This window comes from Branchiostoma floridae, chromosome 10, assembly GCF_000003815.2.
Source record: "Branchiostoma floridae strain S238N-H82 chromosome 10, Bfl_VNyyK, whole genome shotgun sequence".
Taxonomy (NCBI): domain Eukaryota; kingdom Metazoa; phylum Chordata; class Leptocardii; order Amphioxiformes; family Branchiostomatidae; genus Branchiostoma; species Branchiostoma floridae.
In genome coordinates, this window is record NC_049988.1 from 17,152,253 (window position 1) to 17,173,359 (window position 21,107).

Below are 21,107 nucleotides of genomic sequence, written 5' to 3' on the forward strand. Positions count from 1 at the left end.
TGATAATAATCATAGTACAATGCTAAACTTTTTTCCAACACAAAGGTACACATGGATCAAATTCTCGACCACTGAGCACTGTCACCTTTTTCAGGATAAACACTGGGATTAAACATCGTTTAGGTGAAGACTTTTATTGGAGCCTAACATCTGCTTGAAGGTTATTTTGTAACACACCAAAGTTTCCTTGTCGCCTAACAACTTGTAACCACAATGCTGGCGTTCTGGCCAAATCTTTTACGCTTCGAGACAGACGATTGGAAGTAATTGAGTGAGAATGTGACATTTGGTTGACATACTTACTTCAGTTTCCCTTCTCTGTGAAGTAATTCGACCACAATTGGGTGGTAGTAGTTTATGCCTTTTCAAAGATTTGTGTGACACAATGATGTTTCGACTATAGCAGTATGTTTACATAAAGGTTTTATAAAAGAAATAAACACATGTAAAATGCCAGTGACATATCCACTTTTCTTTTTTTTTTTCCTTGCGGTAAGTAACGTTATAATTCAAGTCTCAAGCCAAAAAGCACTTATACAATCACTCTAGACTATATTATGAACTTAAAGCCTTCATCGCTTTCCCTAATAGCGCACAGTGTTTCCATAACCAAAACTTTCTTGACGGGGTCAATCCACATAATCACAACCCCGGGCTACCACCTTAAACTATCTCATTTGAATATGATAATCATGTCGTGACGTGGCAGGCTAATTTTAGCGCCCTATATAAACCCCTGGGAGTTTTATCGAAGCGTGGCAGTGACTGTACGACCGGTGTTGTGAAAGGTGTCGTCTCCGAGTGTCACTGGGTGTTCCCTAACTCTTACACAAAGGGTGACATTAACAGTCCCAGTCAGACCACTGATACAACGATTTAAGGGTTTAAGAATAAGGATGTAAGAATGGTTAGAACAAGTATTGGGTTTTTGATGTTTTGTGTTTGTTAAGGATTTGGGTGTCAACTTTTTAAGTTAAAAACAACACGTTAAAAACATTCTCACGCCTTTCAATGTATAGGGGCGGTGCCCATCTACGTTTCAATAGCCCTTGTGCCATACATGGGTGCTACAATAGGGAGCTAGTCCATTGTAGTGCATTGTATTGAACTTCCATAGTTTTTCTCATGAGTGCAGAGTGCTATTGAAGCAGATAAAGTTGGTACCATTTGCTAAGTCTTTGTTATGGCCCGACCGGGGTTGGACCCTCGACCTTCAAATTAAAAGGTGACTGACCACTAAGTCCCACTAGACCAGTCCAACGCTTCATTATGAAGAACGGTTTGATATTGATTCAGTGACAGGACGAATATATCAAAACCTGTCAACAGAGAAGTGATTTTTGTCCAAATACAGCAAGCTTGGGGTATACATGCAGCTTGGTTGTTGTTGATTTGCCTGAAAAGGAAGTAACCCACATAATGACACGGCAAGATGGACATCAAAGTCGCTGAGAGTAAGATTTATAGAAGATAAGGTTTGAACAATTGCCGTGTGTAATTTTGTTAGGAAGCCAGAGGGGAAGGGATCCCAGCTTTAAGCACAAAGCTTCCTGAATGTGTTTCATGAAGGCCGCCATCTTGAAAAACCGGTCTGCCCAGTCCACACGTGTGCATATACTTATTGACACCAGTGGGACACATAGAGACCTCTGTCGCCCTCAAAATGTATCCTTTTTCATTTATTCAAAATACACCAAAGACAGTAAATGGGACAAGTTGTGGAATTATTAATTATTCAAAAATAATCAAACTTCCTCAGTGATCCTCGGTGTGATAGGTACTGCTTTTCAGGGAGGTACACACGATTTCTCGCACGGGGATCATGGAGTTTTATTTTTCATAACCAGATAAATTTCTTTCACTTGCTTACATTTTTATGCAATCAGACATCTTCCTCAAAGCTCCGAACTGGAATTCTTCTTTGCCGATGTAGGACCCATGTAGGTTTTGTGTTTTTGCGCGAGAACACAATCCCAAACGTGGCTGTGCAGGAAGAGCGCACTCTACATTGGCGACACATAGCGGTGAGAAGCAGTACTCCAGGCAGTAGCTCTGATAGTGATAGGCATCTAAACGTAAGCAGGTGAGAGACACTACTGCTTGTGCAAAAGAAACCTCCGATATCCTATGTTTTGCCAACCTGATGACATTATTTTCGGAAGGATTATTTGTACGCTTGTTATTCGAGATGTCTACGTTCATTTTTTAATTTAAATTTTGCAATGAACTTCTTCAATGCTTTCAATCTTGAACTTTCAACTACTGAACCTGATAATGAATGAAGATCTTTATTGTGCGTTTCTGCTTTTACATACTAAGTACAGTTAGCAGTTCTAATTGCAAATAGTGCTGTAAAAATTTGGTTTATTACTGTATCTACAAAGTCTAATGTATACTAGACTATGAAATGGTTCAACTTCTTCTCACTTCTTATGACAGCTGTACTTGTAAATGTAAGGGCAGATATAGATGGAGCATAAAATACATGGTTTATGGAAAAACATATGCGAGTATGATTTTCTGTGCTACTTAACTATCGAAAAGTTGGGAACTTTTTGTTGTATACAGTTGAGAAGATTAACACTGTTTGTCTCATTGTTGTATAATGTACGTAAAGTCAACAAAAAAGACACTCGTCTGCAAGTTTGAACTCTAAGGTATCAGATTGGAACGACGACCGTGACCGGTTTCCCTTGCACGTGACCTTCGACGTAATGGAACGTTGGTTTGGGTTCCTGTGGCACATGGTACCTTTTCGGGAAGTAAATACCTCCCAAATCGTGCTCGTATTTATCGGATGGTCCCGTTTTGCGCGATGGTTGGAACGCCATACGTTTGTAGTTCCTCCCAGGTTCAGAACTGTGCTGTTGGGTTCCGTTCTTCTGTTGTCTGCCACTGGAAATTAAAATAAAAACGCATAAGAAAAATAAACTCACTTGGAATTTCCTCTTACTCTTTATAATATCTGTTCAGCGTATCTGAAGAAATTTAGAAATGATAGAAAACACACACGCACAAAGCTCTCATTAGAATGCTATAAGACCGCCTCAAAGGATGCCTCCTTCAATGCCAGTCTGCAATGTCTACAATAACTTTTAAGAATAGAATTACACTAGAGCTATTTATAAGACAAACAACCGGGTTCTCCGTTAGCAGTACAAGCCCTTACGTGATGTTTGGTGTGGTTTGCGGATGTTTGCATTTCTTTACTTCATTGTTATCATTCCATTGCATGAAAACCAAGCCAGGATAAATCAGAGTATGCTACTGTTTAAAAAATGCATTTAAATCTTGGTCACTACCCACTTTTTATCGGCGCCTTTCCTCTGTCCTTTGTCTTCCTTGCCATTCTCCTTGGAGATCGTCTTCTTGTCGTTTTTGTTAGCATCTTCATTCTCGCCCTTCTTCAAATTCGCCCTCTTGTTATCTTTCTTCCCTTCACTCACTCCGCCGTCTTCCTTCCCATCCCTCGCTCTCTTGATGAGACAGACCAGGATGATGATGAGGATGATGACCGCTACAGGCACACCCACTGCCAGCCCGATGATCAAGTTTTGGTCCATTCCTATTGTTTCACCACAAGCAGCGTCTTCGTTCGTCTTAGTACATCTGTAAGGACAACTCGAAATTAGTCAGCGATCCACAAAAAATAAAACAAATTTGCCTGGAAGTAAAGTTATTCGGGACTTAGAGAGCTGGAATACACCTGGAAGGGAGCAAAAAAAACAGGCACCGGAATAGAAGCCTTCATCAGTGACCGGTGAACCTTGCGGCGAGGAAGAAGAAGAAGAAGAAGATGAAGAAAAAGTGGACTAGAATGTCTTAATTCAATCAGGAGCAGTTTACATAACCCTAGGGAATAGGACTGTAGCGTATCATTGACACGGTGCTTGATCATTCAGTTCTGTCTATTCAAAAACAACATACGGAATAAAATAAAACAGCTTAAATGTTTTTGACAGCGATAATACTACATCAGAAGATGTGAAAAAGGCTTAGAATCACAAGCTTTATTTCAGAGAGAGGAAGCATTTCTGTCATATGTTAGCGACTATGTACTCACAGAGAAGAAACATCAATGCCGAATGTGTTGTTCGGGTCTTGTGAGATCGCCTGTTGCAGCGCGCCCGACACACCACTGTCGCTAACCGTGGCGTTGCTTTTGAAGTTGGCGTTGTAGTTGGCGACAACGCTGCCTTGTCGGAAGTTGAGAATGGTCACACTCAGCAGAGAGTCGCCAAGCGAGGTGGTTTTCAGGTAAACAAAAATCTGTAACGGATAAATCTTGATTGTCAATCAATCCGTATCCTTTATTTGACTAGATGGACTGTCTTGGTGACCTTACATTTGAACGCTAACCTCTTGCCGTAGATACCATTATAGAAAGTTTAGACCATACCTAGGATATTATGACATATTGTTATTTCACTTGTATTATCTCTGTATCTGGCAGTGCAGGCATAGGGTAGGTGTGTTATTTTACATCTGTAGACGTTTGAGCGTTTACTAACCTGTCTGGACACTTTGAAGGAAAGTGACCGGAAAGCCTCGGAGCTCCTGTCCTTCAGATCCTCGGTGAAAGCGATGGAGGTCATCCTCATCTCCAGGTTGACCTTCTTTGATGCTGAAGCAATGAAAATATCAATCTCACTATAAGTATCACTTATTAGTGTAAGTAGCCGTATAAGGTAACGCTAGAAGGAAAACAAACAGTTTTTTTCTACTTTTGCTATAAGACTGACAATGAAGCACTGCAGTCAAGTTAGCAACTTATTATAACAATGCCTCGCACTAAGGACAGACAACGGGTAAAGGTATTCCCATAGCCTTTTGAGGTTAGCTATAAGCAGTAACGGCAGTGGGTTGCTTATCCAAAGTGTCCAGGGTACGGTATTGGAAGGTGGAACCCATCCCTCTCCACGTTTTACCTCCCCAACCGAAGTCAGCGGTGTGGAGAGAGTAAAGTCGTGCAAACTGCATTTCCCAAAGATACTGGGAAGTATGGCAGGATTCGAACCCAGAACTTCTGGGTTCTTGGCCAAGTACCCTACAGTTTAGCCTCGCGACCCCGTCAGGTCTTGTTTTTTTTTTTTTTTACAACTCGTGGATAAGTACTTAACGTTACTATTACCATTGTTGCTAATGGCCATTATTGTTCTAGAGGAAATTACCACCATCGTTGCTATGGTAACGGTGACGTACCCAGTGTGCATGTCGTCCCATTGCCGCTGTAACCCGCATTGCAGACGCAACTCTTCCCAGAACCCCCTGCGATACAGGAGGCGTAGCGGTGACATGTCCTGGCGCATGCTGGGAAGGCTCCGACGGTAGTCGGTGGGTTGGTGGTTGGTGGAGGCTGTGTAACAGCCGGTGTAGGGCGCTGTGTTACAGCGAAGGTCGTGTTTGATGAAGTTCGATTGACAGCCATTGTTACGATGTGGCTAAAAGAAGAAATGGCAGTGATGAACTTGAGAATGATTAAACGTCTCATCCCTACTTGTTTTCAAGGACGTTATATGAAAATATAACGACCTTGATGTTTTAGAACATATAAAAATAAACATTCAATGAACACACACACACAAACACAAGCGCGCACATGCATACACACACACAAACATATATACAGAAACACACACACACGCGCGCGCGCGTGTACACACACACACACACACAGGTGACAGGCCAAACCAAAACAATACCTCCATTTTTCTACCATTTCCATTTTTCTACCATTTTCAGATTTTCTACCATTACCGCCAGGTGTCGCTGAGGTAGCTCACACACAAACACACTGACAACCACACGCACACACTAAACACCAAAAGAACATACCCCGTTGGCATGATTCTCGTCTGGTTCATAGCAGGACCTGTTGGAATGGCCATTCCCATTGTCGGTGAGTGTGGGGTCTGTGTGGCGTTACTCAGTCTTCTGGTCGCGTTGATGCCAGTCATGACTAGTGTGGAGACAATCGTGACGTTGTGACGCATAGTGACGTTCACGACGTCAGTGACGTTCACTGGTCGTGCGGTTGGCACCACGGGTAATGCTGTCGCGTTGGCTACGTTGTAACGCATCGTGACGTTTTGTACGCCACCGGTGACGTTCACAGGTCGTGCGGTTGGGACCACCGGTAACGCTGTGGTGTTGGTTACGTTCTGACGTATTGTGACGTTCACTGGTCGTGCGGTTGGCACCACGGGTAACCCTGTCGTGTTGGTTACGTTATGACGCATCGTGACGTTTTGTACGCCGCCGGTGACGTTCACTGGCCGTGCGGTTGGAACCACTGGTAACGCTGTCGTGTTGGTCTCAGGGGGTGATGTTGCATTGGTAAACGGCGTTGTGACTTGTTGGAATGATGTTGCATTCAAAGTTTGAGGATGCGGCGTTGTAATGTTACCCGTTGCCGCTGTGTTGTGAGCGGTTGGTTGTACAGGGGTTGCGTTTTGCGCTGATAATGTCATGTTCAAAACTGTTGGGAGAGGCGGTGGTAGACTTCCCGTTGCCATGGAGGCGGTGGTAGACTTCCCGTTGCCATGGCGTTTGACGGTGTTTGTGTGAAGCTCGCATTTCCAGTGGTCACATTGTACACTTCTGAGGGATAAAAAGATAACAAAACGTATATCTAAAAGCTGTAATTAAACCGTCTCAGTTTTGGATATAGGAGCTTTCTTTTGCACAACTAGTTAATCTCACCTTGTTGACGTTTCGATGTCTGTCAGACATCTTCCTCAGAGCTTCTGACTGAAGTTCTGCTTCTCGCCGCTATATGTAGCTATATAGCCGATGTAGGTGGCGCTTAATTGCGTCAGCAAGGTGAGATTAACAGGCTGTGCAAAAGAAAACTCCTATATCTTATGATCTACCGACCTGATGAAATTATTTTCTTACGTCTTATGATTAGTTTTGTCTTCAACTCATTTGTAACAGACCAATTCATAAGTCTTGGTTATATACTTGAACGTCAGATTCAGCGAAAAACAGCAGATGGCAGTTTACAAAACGTACCCAGTTACCTGTGCAAATTTTGTATATTGGGCATCTATTAACCTGGATGTCTAACCCTCATTGGCGTTTTTGACAATTAAACGTTTATTGAAAAAATTGCGAATCAATCATTGTGCTTTCGAATTAACGGAATTTGACGCTGTCTGGAGCTTAGTTTGCCTACAAGTATAGGTAGATAAAATCGTAACAATTGAAGTAAACACACGAAGTGTGAAAATAACAAAGCAGCATCACAATCACAAGCAGGAATTTGTCGATGCAGAAGTTGTCTGCACCGGCCCTACGGCATAATTTCTCACCAATCACAAACAAATCTACCTCGGTTAGTTCTACCATATGTAGAAAAATAACTTAGAAGCTGTCTTTACTTGACAAACCCTAGCTATACACTATGATTACAATTAGGTATTTGCTGACTAGGTCATTCAATAACCATATATCGTTGTTATCAACTTTGCAATATTTCAATATTTTACTAGTGGGCCACAGAACCAGACAACTTTTGACCCGAAAAAACTCCATAGTTCTATCACCAAGCAAGAACACTGATGGTAAAGTTGGGATGTTTTAAGTTTGAAAGGACACAAGTGTTAAGTAGATACCCGAGAATTGTATGAATTTTCAAAGTTTGTAATGATGTTGCATACACAAATTGAGGATAATGTTTTTGTCTAAACGTCGTGAAAATCCCTGTGAATAAGTGATGCGTCACCTGTGAATAAGAGAACGAACAAAGAAAAACAAACCTGTCGTATTTGTAGAACTAACTCCTATAATCCACTGTGCCGTCAAGAAAAGGAAACCTCTCCACAGTTGAATCTTCCCAAACATCCTCCAAAATTACGCCATGACTGTTTGAAAAGAGTGTAATGCGGACATTTTGGATGTGTCACTAAGTGTGGTGGTGTTTTCAGGAGTAATTATACATGGAGAGCTCGAGTGAGCATGACCTCTGACCTGCCTGAGTTGATTTTCCACCTGTTAATCGGGAAGGTTCAGTGGATATTAAAGGGGAAGGGTAAGATTTGTGAAAATATCAGGTAACTAGGACACTTGATACAAAACTGTAATCTATTCTCATGACAATTTGTATTGATTCTGGTGACTCTACAATCTTTCAAAAGAACATTTCAGTTGAAAACTGATAATCAGTTAAAGACAAACGGCTGGAGAGTAGTCTGTTTGCTAAAATTGGCGGGAAATACGCTATGAAAGTTAATATTTCAAAGCGGTGTAGAAAACATAAACCAATACTGACAATTTGTATGTTATTAATACTGAGTGAAAAATTCTACTCTTCACTCCAAACAGACATTTAACGAACTTTCCCGACAGACCATTCGGACCGAAAAACACCCAAAATAAACCGGTTTTACCAGAACGGAAAGAGTTTTAGTCATCAAAAGCTTTGTCTCTATCTCTCCAGTAATCTGCATCACAGCAAGTTCCTTATCTAATAGACATATACCACAATGAAGAGACCCACACAATGATAATGATGTACACATGTCATCTCTATTTCCCCCAAAGTAAAGGTGATTAACAAATTTAGTTTGCAATGCACATCGGGCAATAATATAATATCTTGCAACCAAATGTAAAACTCTATTCACCTACGTCGATGTAGGTTAAAAATCCAGGTTATAAGATACGCCTAAGAGCAGTTACTCAAGCAACTGGATATGATTTTTGTTTTGGCGTATCTATTCACCTATCCTCTATCTCTGAAATGTTCATCGACAAATCATTTACGTTTAACAACCTCTTCAAAAACACAATTGCCTCCAATTTTTTTTTTTATATTTACTTAGAGGTCACCGCAAAACAAGGCTCGTGGAGCCACTCAAGCGTTTTGGGTTACATTACTGAATTGTGAAGAGAGATGTTTGTTTACCCTTAATTTAAACAGTTTCAGGCTGTACCCTGTGGGGAAGCAAGTCCGTGGAAGCTTATTCCATAGCGATGTTGTTCTAGGAAAAAAGCTCTGAGCGTGGAACTTCCTCCTGTTAGGTGGATTGTGGAGGAAAAAAGGATGATTTGTTTCCGTGGAAGTGGCTAAACGGGTTCTTGCTGTGAAGGTTCGTATTGAAGGCACAAATTATTATAATACCATGGTACAACGTAAAAAAAAAAGGAAAATGAAATTCCTACCAACGGTCCCTAATTCATTTCAGGATTTAATAATCTCATGAAACACAGAATTAATTTTACCCCGCCCTAATACTGTAAATGCATTTAAGGTCGCGGGGATTTAATTTCACGGTAGCGGGAAAAATAGACTTTTCGCGGTGGTTTTAAGTTCGCGGTAGCACCATGCACTGTAGTCTCTTATTGCCATGGAAAAAATGTTCGCGGTGGTTTTAAGTTCGCGGTGAAGAGGCCACCGCGAAAACCACGCACATTAAACCACCATGAAAGTTTCTGCATTTACAGTAGCCCCAATAACAAAGACAAAGGACGGATCGTCATGGGTCACTAGACCTCACAGAACCACTCATACACACAGTTACTCATGTAGTGACACACCCAACATGTTCTCATTATACACGTAGGGAAAGGGTGCTGCATAATCTTGAAGGATGGTTCTTAGGATACAACCGTGGTGGTTTCTAACTTTGCTGACGATACAGTGGGTTTCTGGAGTTTACTCTTCGAACACAACAGGTCAGAGTTTGTTGTTTGTCTTCTTTTTTTTAAGGACGCTGTCCTAGTTTGGAAGAGACTTATACGGGAGGGCTGTATACAAGATCTTTAAACGGAAAATACCTGTATCTTCAAGACGTGATACCTGAGGATTGACGTTTTGACGAAAGATGTTCTCCATTTTCTAGTACTTTCCCTTTGAATGTTTCTGTTTTGAAATGAGGAAGGAAGAAATGATAGGGTTTGATCATTATATAAGCGTAAGATTATGCTATAATTGCGTTGGTAAAGTGCATCGAATCTATCTTGACTGCTTGGTTTTGATCAACAGGTGTCGATGTGCAATAAAGTGATCTCTAATTTTATGTAAGACGGACCCGTAAATTTATCGTCTTCCAACAGATGGTAGATCGTGATTGCGTCATCGCCTTAAGCGTATTGCAGACAACTTATCATAGGCGTTGGCGAATCAATGGCATGTGCCTTAATTAAGGGACTGTGCTTTTGTCTCTTAATGCATGTCTTCCAGTTTTGATACATTCATGCACACTCTCATTAAATTCGTTCGCATGTAATCGTATGGTATGAATTTTCTCAAATGTTTACAGACAACGTATTGTTCAGAACAAGATCAAACACCTCTGTAATTTTGTCTGAGCTAGGCTTTTTTTTATTGATGCACAGATCGCCATCTTTACTGTTCTTCCTTGATTAAGGGATTGTACTTTTGTCTCTTTAATGCGTTTAACATTCATGCACACTCAAGGAAATCGTTTTCGTGTAATCGTATGGTCTGATCTTTCTCAATCGACAATACGTATTGTTCAGAACAAGATCAACGTTGAAATCGTGTACACCTCTTTTTGTCAGCTTTTTTGATTGACGTATTGATCACCATCTGTACTCATTTTCCTATTATATGTGTACACTCTAAAAATCATTGCCTTGCATTCTATGATCCTCTTCAATCATTAGCCCGAACCTTCCGAAAATGATTTCATCAGGTCGCTAGAACATATTACATGGTATGTCAAAACTATCCTTTACACAACCAGCACTCTAGTCACAAACTCTGAGGAAAAGATGAACTGATAGACATCAAAACGCAAGTAGGTGACATTACTGGTAGTGTAAAACAAAACTAAAACTCTAATATCAGAACCACGGACCGTTCAGAACCAGATCAACGTCAATGAAATCATGTGTGCTTCTGCATCTGTAATCTTTGAAGATCCAATCTAATAGTTTAAATTGATTTAAATGAGCTATCAGTTAAAGGTCAAAGGTTATTGGATTTATGCTAATGTACCAATGACACGCCATTCAACTGAGGGGTATAATGTTTCAAATTGTCAATTAATATGTAATTACTTGCCTGCAAATATCGTGCCTCTACTTGGCCGACATGAGTGGTGACCTAGACGAGGACAAGTTTTCCACAAACAATTTTCCATTGTTTAGAACACAAATGAAGTAATCTGTATCTTTGTCATTTGTTTTCTCATCCTTACCTGTTCCGATCCCTCATGACTTCAACGAAAAGCGGCCTACAGGCCGATTTGAGCTTCTCATAAATAAACGAGACGAAATAAAAAAAAGAAAGTTAATTCTGTTTCTCTTGCCCTACTTCCGCAGAATTAAATAATGCAACAACTCCAAATGTGACAACATCAAGCGGCATCCAGACATCCAGAAACACAGCGGAGAATGCAACAACGCCTCTCCCAACAGTTTCCAACGTAACATCACCAGTCCAAAGCCTACCAACCGCTCATAACTTAACGTCAACGGGGAACGTTACAACTCCTTATCCTCCAACAGCATTACAAAATGTTACAACGCCATTTAGCAATGCAGCATCCATATCACTTCAATCGCTACACAACGTTACAGCGACGGTTAACACAACCATGATAGATTCACCTGGAATTTCGAACTCAACATCAGGAGCAAATGTTACAATGAACATCACGATGGAACACGCCGTTACCATGGCAACTCCTGAAGACAATGTGACGATGACACCTACAAATGTCACAGCCCATGTAGCTAACGTTACAATAACTCATGCAAATGTCACCAACACTCATATCAATGTTACAACACCTGTAGCTGAATTTGCAATCATTATGACACAACCAAATGTTACAACGCCTATAGCAAACTTTACCAACATCCACCCAAATCTTACAACCCCTGTAGCTAACTTCACCAACACTCCTATCAATGTTACAACACCTACAGCACGCTTTAGGATTACACATGCAAATGCTACAACGCCTATATCTAACTTAACCAACATCCATGCAAATGTCACAACCAGTGCGGCTAACTTTACCAACGTTCATATCAATGTTACAACTAACTTCGTGATGACACATGCAAATGTCACAACGCCTTCAACCAATTTATTCAACTACACCATGCCAGAAAATGGCACCACGCCTATTCCTCCACTAACTATGTCGAACGTTACAACACCATCCAATGTAACTGCACCAGTCACCCCAATACCTCTAACAATGCCCTCCAACACAACAAATCCAATGAACGCGACGGAAGAAAACAAAATAGCGGCCACTACCCCACAAGCCACTGCGCCTTCTTCCGCCCCATCATGCTCCACTCCTTGCCACCTCTATGCCAGTTGTGTCCTACAACAATCCGGGCACACGTGTGTCTGTAGCTCTGGCTACCAAGGAAACGGCGTCACCTGCAGTTTAGGTGAGGCAATTTACCAATTCTTTGATGCTTGTGAATGATATTGGAGATGAAGTTTTGCAAACGCATCAGTCTATATGTGGTGGATTTCTAGATAACTCTAGGGAAAGAAATTACTCTTTCCCCATACAACTTGCCTGGTGATGTTCATATGTAGATATATGCGATTCAGAGACGTTGATCATATGCTTAGTGTTAGATACCGTCTATAAAAAGGTTACGATAGTCCCATAGCCTTTTTGAGGCCTGGGATGGTAGTGACGTGGGTTGTTATCCACTATGGCACATTATTGGGAGGCTATCAGATATTTTATACAGAAGTATTGAGTTAAGGGATAATGACCCGCCCTGAGGTGTATAGGATGCCATAAATAATGGCCGATTCCTATAACCACCGAATAACGGACGAGCGTAATGGTAATGTGCCATTTTCATGTCAAGCAGCTACTCCAGACGAGAGCTTGGAGATGTTTATGAACATAGAGAATTGGGATGGCAACAATTCACTTAAATACTTAAGGCTCCTAAAGCTTTTGGAATGTTTATTTCCAACAGCTGCTCAGCAGGTGAGCCTGGAGATGACCATGAACCTCCCGTACACGTCAGACCTGGCGGACTCCAGCTCACAGGCCTTCAGGACTCTGGCACAGACTGTCTCCAGTAAGGTGAGGGTCTAAGACTATAACGTTAGGATTTCTGTAATGATGACAAATGCTGTAGTTGGTAAAGCCGATTTTATAACACGATTTGCATTCCTGACCCATAACGCATGAGGCCTCCTTCTAGACGTCAATCACAGTCGTGGATAGAAGGGAAGGTGTAACTAGAAAAAACGATGTATGGGTTAGTGAAATGAACATCATTGAAGCCACAGTTTTTAAAGTGACTAAAACTGATGGCCATTTCTCAACACATTTTTAACAGCTCTACAGCTACCTGTCAAGTTCTACCAGCGGCCTTCTCAGCGTCACTGTCACCTGTTTCCGGCCCGGCAGCGTGGTGGCCAAAACTTAAAGGCTGATAAATCTACTGACACATTTAGATCAATTACAAATTAAAGAAAACAACATTTTTCTGTTAACAGATCTACAGCTATCTGTCGAGTTCTACCAGCGGCCTTCTCAGCGTGACTGTCACCAGTTTCCGGCCCGGCAGCGTGGTGGCCGTCGTGAACGCCAACTTCCAGCAGAACGCCTCCGTCAGCTCCAGCGGGGTCCTCAACAGTCTCAAGCTGGCCATTGCCAACGACACTGAGAATCCACTGGGGCTGAATACCAGCTCTATCTCTTTGTAAGTTGTTTCCTTTGTCGTCTTAAAAGTGTTTTACTTTGTCAATTGTTAAGATAAGCTAATGGCAGTGCTTATTTTCCGTGTGTCTGTTTCGAGGCAAAATGAAAAAAAGCCTTGATGGTGCCATCACATTGCGGTGTAATAACGAAATCTATTATTAGTAAGTAAATGGCTGTCTAGCGATCGCATCTCATTTTGTGCCATGTCTTGTGCACATTATTTGGTTTATAGGTTAGTGGAGTTTCATTTTACACAACCAGTAAAGTCTCTCTTCATATACGTTAGGATATCTATCAGACATGTTCCTTAGAGCTTCTAATTGGAGTTCTGCTTGTTGCCGCTAGATATATACGATAAAGGTGATGCATCGATTGGTCAAAACTCCAATATCCCATGTTCTACCACCATATACAAACATTTCGAATCATGTCATTCTGTTCTCTTCAAACTTCTGTAGGTGTCCTGTCGGTGGCTGCAGTGCAGGTGTAACAATAGTTGCCCCATCCTACACCTCAGCAAAAACAGCCACAATGCCGCCTGATGTCTTCAATGCCACCACTCGCGGCAATGTAATGGTCACTGGAAATATGGCAACGATGTCCATGAATAGAACCACGCGTTTCCCTCTAGTGTCGGACAATGTAACAGCAGTTATGAACGTCACAGACCGTTACATGCCAACGTCCAATGCAACAATGTATAATACGACAGGATTCCGCTTAACGGTCGCCAACGCAACAATGCGCGAAAATGCCACAACACCAAGCTACAACGTTACAGCACAAAGAAATGCCACCATGCGTTACATGCCGACGTTCAACGCAACAATGCCACATAATACAACAAGATTCCCGTTAACGGTCGCCAACACAACCACTCCATTGATATACAATCGGACTCGCTTAAACGCTACAGCAAAAGGAAATATAACAGCCAGACCGCATATGACAACGCGTTCACACCTTCCTCTTAACGTGACGACGTCAGATAACGTCACAGCTCCTCTTCAAGTCACGACGCCCAGTTCTATCTCTACATGCTCGACACCGTGCCATCTGTACGCCAGCTGTGTCGCAGGGCAGTCTGGTTACACGTGCGTCTGTAGCTCTGGTTACCAAGGAAACGGCGTCACCTGTACCCTAGGTAAAACTCGAAACTATCTAGACTGAAATATCGCAATATATGAAAACAGTACAAACATATTGGTGACGCCTCAGGGGTGAGCCTAATGGTTTATTTGTTCGCTAAAATTTACAGCAGAGCAAGTTGATGGGATGAGAGAAAAGATGTGCCTAACCTGACTCTAACTCCAGCACTTCATAAAAGAGAAACCATTGGTCGTCAAACATATGAAAACAACATGTAACACAAATAGCATGCTAAGAACATATGGTTACCATCTCTAGTTCCTAGCTGTAGGAAAGAGGTATTCCAATAAGCATTCTATTTGAAAGAAGCTTGTCCTTTTTAGTTGAAAATTGGACTCTGGTGTTTGAAAGAAATGTATGTGTGCTTGTTTTACCTGAGAGGAAATTTTGAAACTTTGCATATCGCAGCTGCTCAGCAGGTGAGCCTGGAGATGACCATGAACCTCCCGTACACGTCAGACCTGGCGGACTCCAGCTCACAGGCCTTCAAAAGTCTGGCACAGACGGTCTCCAGTAAGGTAGGAATGAAGTTCTATACTAGTTATATATTTTAATAGAAGCACATGTAATACCATCATATGACAGTAGTCATAAAACAGCCAAATTTAAAACTATCATCTCGAGGAGGTTACCACGTTAACAGCCCTATTACTCATTAGGTACCTACTGGCTGGCAAAATACACCAGATTTTTATTATTATCATTATGACATAATCTATGATTAAAGCCCACCAGCAATGTTAACGACAGTCAGTAATGAGAAAACTTGCGTTGTAAAATAGTTGGACCATTAGAATTTCCTTTTACAACCAGTAGAGGCTCACGTAAGCATGTTAGACTTAATTGGTCGTGTAAAAAAAACGTCCAATATCCCATGTTCTATCAAACAGCTGAAATTATTTTCAGGTGCTTTCATCCGTTTTAAAGCTTTGTATGGTAATTACAAGGTCTACAGCTTGCAAATGCAAAACAAAATCCGTCAAAAGAACGCATAGAAACAAGTTGATAGAAAATCATCGATATCAATGAAGTACTGGTGCTGAGGAGTTCAAAATCTGGGAAATGATGAACTTTGATTTATTTGGCTAGATTTTCGCTTACCTGTCGAGCTCGTCCAGCGGCCTCCTCAGCGTGACTATCACCAGTTTCCGGCCCGGCAGCGTGGTGGCCGTCGTGAACGCCAACTTCCAGCAGAACGCCTCGGTAGACTCCAGCAGCGTGGTCAACAACCTGAAGCAGGCAGTCGCCAATGACCCTGATAATCCTCTAGGGGTGGATACAAGCTCGCTTGCAGTGTAGGTTGATCTACCTTTTCGTTTCTAATCTCTTGATAATGAAACAGTAAATCATTCTAATTATTTAGACGCTTGAAGTAGTGAACAACTTGAAGCAGGCCGTCGCCAATGATCCTGCGAATCCTCTAGGGGTGGATACAAGCTCGCTTGCAGTGTAGGTTGATCTACCTTTTCTTTTCTAATCTTGCGATAAAGAAACAGCAACAGATTTTGGTTATTTAGACGCTTGAAGATATCCATCGCAAAATACAATATTTATTGACACAAACGTACATTGACACAAACGTAGGCGTACAGCTTCTACACATACATACAAACAAGTGAATACAAATCGACCAACTTACAAGAATCATATTGCATGAAATGCTCTAGTGACTATTGTCTTTATACTCCAAATTGGAATAGGTGTCCAGTTGGTGGCTGTGGTGTTGTCGTTTCAACAACACCTGTTACCAACACGACAGTGTTACCGGTGATGCCTACAGTACGGCCAGTGAACGTCACTGGCGTCGTCCAAAACGTCACCATGCGTCAAAACGTCACCATGCGTCAAAACGTAATCAACACGACAGCGTTATCCGTGGTGCCAACCGCAAGACCACTGAACGTCACCGGCGTCGTACAAAACATCACCATGCGTCACAACGTGACAAACACGACAGCGTTACCGGTGGTGCCAACCGCACGGCCATTGAATGTCACTAACGTCATGCAAAACGTCACCATGCGTCACAACGTAACCAACACGACAGCGTCACCTGTGGTACCAACCGCACGACCAGTAAACGTCACCGGCGTCGTCCAAAACGTCACGATGCGTCACAACGTAACCAACACGACAGCGTTACCCGTGGTACCAACTGCACGACCACTGAACGTCACCATGCGTCACAACGTAACCAACACGACAGCGCTACCCGTGGTACCAACCGCACGACCAGTGAACGTCACTGGTGTCGTCCAAAACGTCACAATGCGTCAAAACGCCACCGTCTATATGACAACGCGTCCACAGTTGCCTCCTAACATGACAAGGCCAGAAAACGTCACTACGACTCTCAAAACTACCACACAAATCTCTACATGCCCGATGCCGTGCCATCTGTACGCCAGCTGTGTCGCAGGACAGTCTGGTTACACGTGCGTCTGTAGCTCTGGTTACCAAGGAGACGGCATTACCTGTACCCTAGGTAAGATATTTGAGTGTCTTTTGTTTTCTCCCTTGCAGTTTAGAGAAAAGTGGATCTAAAAATGGTATCTAATTAATGATATCAAGTCAACAGACGTTATATTTTGGCAATTTGAAACCTCCGTCCGTCTAAGTGATATCTCCAAATGCCAACGCATGTTAATAGATGCTATGAATATAGGTTACTTCAGAGATAAAGGTGAACTAGTGTTACGGGCTCTAAGTTTTGGAATGTTTATTTCTGCCAGCTGCTCAGCAGGTCAGCCTGGAGATGACCATGAACCTCCCATACACGTCAGACCTGGCGGACTCCAGCTCACAGGCCTTCAGGACTCTGGCACAGACGGTCTCCAGTAAGGTAGGAATGAATAGGTGTATTTCAGTAAAGTCATATTCAATACCAGCAAGTTGAGGTTGGTAAACAAGAGCCCATGAATGATTTCTTTTACTGCACAATCATTTGACAGCCTAATGGCGTAAAACGCCAGGCTTTGTACATTCGGGCAGATTTGTCTGATCTGATCATACCGGGATGGACCCCTACTATTTTCGATAGGTGTGTCGGGTTCTTTACTGTGCTTGAGGTGGGGTTTTTCTACGGAACCTCCATTTAAGTCCTATCCGAGGGACGTCGTGTGAAGGAATTGGTATAGAGTGGCGTTTCTCAAGATCAAAACATCGGGACATGTCAGGTCTTCAGCTTTGAGTCAACAACGTCAATATATAATTTAACTTTTATTTTCAGTGACATCGGCTTCTGAACTTGTAGCAAATGACGCTGTGGATGCCAGTAGTACAGTTGTACAGTAGATGCGTAAAAGTCAAATTACCTAGCATAACATTATGTCATACTATAGATACTGTATCCTTTTCCCTCAGATTTTCATCTACCTGTCAAGCTCGTCCAGCGGCCTTCTCAGCGTCACTGTCACCAGTTTCCGGCCCGGCAGCGTGGTGGCCGTCGTGAACGCCAACTTCCAGCAGAACGCCTCGGTAGACTCCAGCAGCGTGGTCAACAACTTGAAGCAGGCCGTCGCCAATGACCCTGACAATCCTCTAGGGCTGGATACAAGCTCACTTACAGTGTAGGTTGATCTACCTTTTCTTTTCTAATCTTATGATAATGAAACAGCTCATTCTGATTATGAAGTCGCTTGCAATTGAAGTAGAATCAAAGTAGCGTATCCACTGATGAAATGCTTTGGTGACTATCGTCTTGACTTTTTGTGTTTGCAGAATGTTTAATTGAGCCCCTCCCAACATATACTTTCTCTATCATATTATTGAAATCGGAATTAGGCAGCATTGCACTCGATTTATTTTCCAATAGAAGTCTCTTTAGAACACAGTAGTGAAAGCTTCACATATCTTTCTTTCAAATAAAATGGAAATAGGTGTCCAGTTGGTGGCTGTGGTGTCGTCATTCCAACCACAACAATGGACAACACGACAGCGTCACTCGTGATGCCAACCGCGCGACCACTGAACGTCACCGACGTCGTCCAAAACGTCACGATGCGTCTAAATGTAACCAACACGACAGCGTTACTGGTTGTGCCAACCGCACGACCAGTGAACGTCACTATGCGTCACAACGTAACAAACACAACAGCGTTACCGGTAATGCCTACCGCACGACCAGTGAACGTCACTGGTGTCGTCCAAAACGTCACGATGCGTCAAAACGTAACCAACACGACAGCGTTACCGGTTGTGCCAACCGCACGACCACTGAATGTCACGATGCGTCAAAACGTGACCAACACGACAGCTTTACCCGTGATGCCAACCGCACGACAATTGAACGTCACAATGCGTGACAACGTAACCAACACGACAGCGTTACCCATGATGCCAACCGCACGACCACTGAACGTCACCGACGTCATGCAAAACGTCACTATGCGTCACAACGTCACCGTCTCTATGACGACGCGTCCACGTCTTCCTCTCAACATGACGACGTCAGAAAATGTCACGACGACTATCCAAACTACCACACAAAGCTCTACCTGCTCGACACCGTGTCATCTGTACGCCAGCTGTGTCTCAGGGCAGTCTGGTTACACGTGCGTCTGTAGCTCTGGTTACCAAGGAAACGGCGTCACCTGTACCCTAGGTAAGAGTCGGAACTATATCGACTGAAATATCGCAGTACATGAAAAGAGTAAAATAATTTGGCAACGCCTCAGGGGTGAGTCAAATGGTGTGTATGTTCATTAAAATTTACCACAGAGCAGGTCGTTGGAATGAGAGAAAAGGCGTGCCTAACCTGACTCTACCTCCAGCACTTCATAGAAGAGAAACCATTGGTCGTCTAACATACGACGAAAAACATGTAACACATACTAAGAACATATAGCTACTAGCTCTTCCTAGCTGTATGAATGGAGTATTGGAATAAGTATTCTATTAGAAAGACGTTTGTCTTTAAAGTTGAAAATGGGAGTCCGCTATTTGGCAGGAGCAATTTATGTGTGTTTGTTTGTTTGTTTTGCCTGAGAAGATAATTTTGTTGTTCACAGCTGCCCAGCAGGTGAGCCTGGAGATGACCATGAACCGCCCGTACACGTCAGACCTGGCGGACTCCAGCTCACAGGCCTTCAGGACTCTGGCACAGACAGTCTCCAGTAAGGTACGGATAGATAGATGGATTGTTTCAATAATTCATACCATAGCAGTAATAGCTGAATTAACTGATGAAGAAGAAACTTACTTCAGTCACAGAGACTTCATTACACGATATAAAAAATAAGAAAAATTAGAGATCTTAACTTAAGAACTGCAAACATTGACTTGCATTAACAAATAGTGATTGCAGTTAGGGAGGAAAAACAAGGCAACATCAAGAGAAAAATAATGTAAATATATATAGATATGTATATAATAAGTAACTGATATGGTAATTGTCAAAGTCTACAGTTTGCAGATGCAAAACAAAGCACATTCAAACAACGTACAGAAACGAGTTGATACAGAATCACTGTAATCAATGAATTGCTGGTTCTAAGGAGTTCAAATTCTGCGTAAGGACTAACTTGGCTTTATTTCACTAGATTTTCATCTACCTGTCGAGCTCGTCCAGCGGCCTTCTCAGCGTGACTGTCACCAGTTTCCGGCCCGGCAGCGTGGTGGCCGTCGTGAACGCCAACTTCCAGCAGAACGCCTCGGTAGACTCCAACAGCGTGGTCAACAACTTGAAGCAGGCCGTCGCCAATGACCCTGATAATCCTCTAGGGGTAGATACAAGCTCGCTTACTGTGTAAGTTGCTCGACATTTTCTATTTTATAATCTGTTGATTAAGAAAACATAACTAACCCTGATGATTTAGTTTCATGATGAACACTGTAGAATCAAAGGCGTGTAAGCATACAATATTGAAAGCTTTGTCTAATCTATTTATTTCAAATGAAATGGAAATAGGTGTCCGGTTGGTGGCTGTGGTGTCGTCATTTCAACAACACCTGTGGCCAACACGACACTGGCAATAGCCATGACATCAGGTCCTGCAATGAATATGACTACAGTCATGGCAACAAGGTATGTTTGTCTTGCCTTTCCCCTCTTTTTGTTTGCATTATCCATAAAACATATGGAATCTTTTGTGAATTTTACATTTTCTTGCTGTTATTTTATAGGCAAAACGTCACGATGATGGCCAATATAACTACACCGGCACCGCAGACAAACGCTACAGTCAATGTTAGACAGGCTCCAAGAACAACTCCCATGGTTACACAGCCTCCAGGACAACTCCCATGGTTACACAGCCTCCAGGACAACTCCCATGGTTACACAGGCTCCAA

General features: G+C 42.5%; 3 protein-coding genes across 3 annotated transcripts; 1 reads left to right on the plus strand and 2 right to left on the minus strand.

Annotated features, from left to right (window-relative positions):
• Window positions 1-1,813: 1,813 nt before the first annotated feature.
• LOC118424746 lies at window positions 1,814-4,607 on the minus strand. The gene is made up of 4 exons (XM_035833478.1): window positions 4,512-4,607; window positions 4,064-4,269; window positions 3,307-3,609; window positions 1,814-2,895 (listed from the first exon to the last, which is right to left on the minus strand). The coding sequence occupies exons 1-4, from the start codon at window positions 4,599-4,601 to the stop codon at window positions 2,661-2,663; spliced, it is 834 nt and encodes a 277-aa protein (XP_035689371.1). The 5' UTR covers window positions 4,602-4,607; the 3' UTR covers window positions 1,814-2,660.
• Window positions 4,608-5,182: 575 nt separating this feature from the next.
• On the minus strand, window positions 5,183-6,515 carry LOC118424987 (mucin-2-like). The gene is made up of 2 exons (XM_035833800.1): window positions 5,836-6,515; window positions 5,183-5,441 (listed from the first exon to the last, which is right to left on the minus strand). Exons 1-2 carry the CDS (start codon window positions 6,513-6,515, stop codon window positions 5,183-5,185), a joined length of 939 nt encoding a protein of 312 aa, XP_035689693.1.
• A 4,740-nt stretch (window positions 6,516-11,255) lies between these two features.
• On the plus strand, window positions 11,256-20,583 carry LOC118424719 (mucin-2-like). Its single transcript, XM_035833402.1, has 12 exons — window positions 11,256-12,381; window positions 12,934-13,043; window positions 13,463-13,668; window positions 14,126-14,811; window positions 15,225-15,334; window positions 15,906-16,111; window positions 16,517-17,301; window positions 17,549-17,658; window positions 18,180-18,385; window positions 18,695-19,419; window positions 19,826-19,935; window positions 20,357-20,583. The coding sequence occupies exons 1-12, from the start codon at window positions 11,568-11,570 to the stop codon at window positions 20,564-20,566; spliced, it is 4,278 nt and encodes a 1,425-aa protein (XP_035689295.1). The 5' UTR covers window positions 11,256-11,567; the 3' UTR covers window positions 20,567-20,583.
• Window positions 20,584-21,107: the final 524 nt, after the last annotated feature.

Excerpts from the sequence above, each read along its gene's own strand:
- LOC118424719 (XM_035833402.1), top strand. The coding sequence starts at position 11,568 with ATGATAGATTCACCTGGAATTTCGAACTCAACATCAGGAGCAAATGTT. Across the intron at positions 16,112-16,516 it reads GATACAAGCTCGCTTGCAGT|GTGTCCAGTTGGTGGCTGTG; the intron begins GTAGGTTGATCT and ends AAATTGGAATAG. Across the intron at positions 19,420-19,825 it reads CGGCGTCACCTGTACCCTAG|CTGCCCAGCAGGTGAGCCTG; the intron begins GTAAGAGTCGGA and ends TGTTGTTCACAG.
- LOC118424987 (XM_035833800.1), bottom strand. The coding sequence starts at position 6,515 with ATGGCAACGGGAAGTCTACCACCGCCTCTCCCAACAGTTTTGAACATG. Across the intron at positions 5,442-5,835 it reads ACGAGAATCATGCCAACGGG|CCACATCGTAACAATGGCTG; the intron begins GTATGTTCTTTT and ends TTCTTCTTTTAG.
- LOC118424746 (XM_035833478.1), bottom strand. The coding sequence starts at position 4,601 with ATGAGGATGACCTCCATCGCTTTCACCGAGGATCTGAAGGACAGGAGC. Across the intron at positions 4,270-4,511 it reads CCTTCAAAGTGTCCAGACAG|ATTTTTGTTTACCTGAAAAC; the intron begins GTTAGTAAACGC and ends TATCCGTTACAG. Across the intron at positions 3,610-4,063 it reads GGCATTGATGTTTCTTCTCT|ATGTACTAAGACGAACGAAG; the intron begins GTGAGTACATAG and ends TTGTCCTTACAG.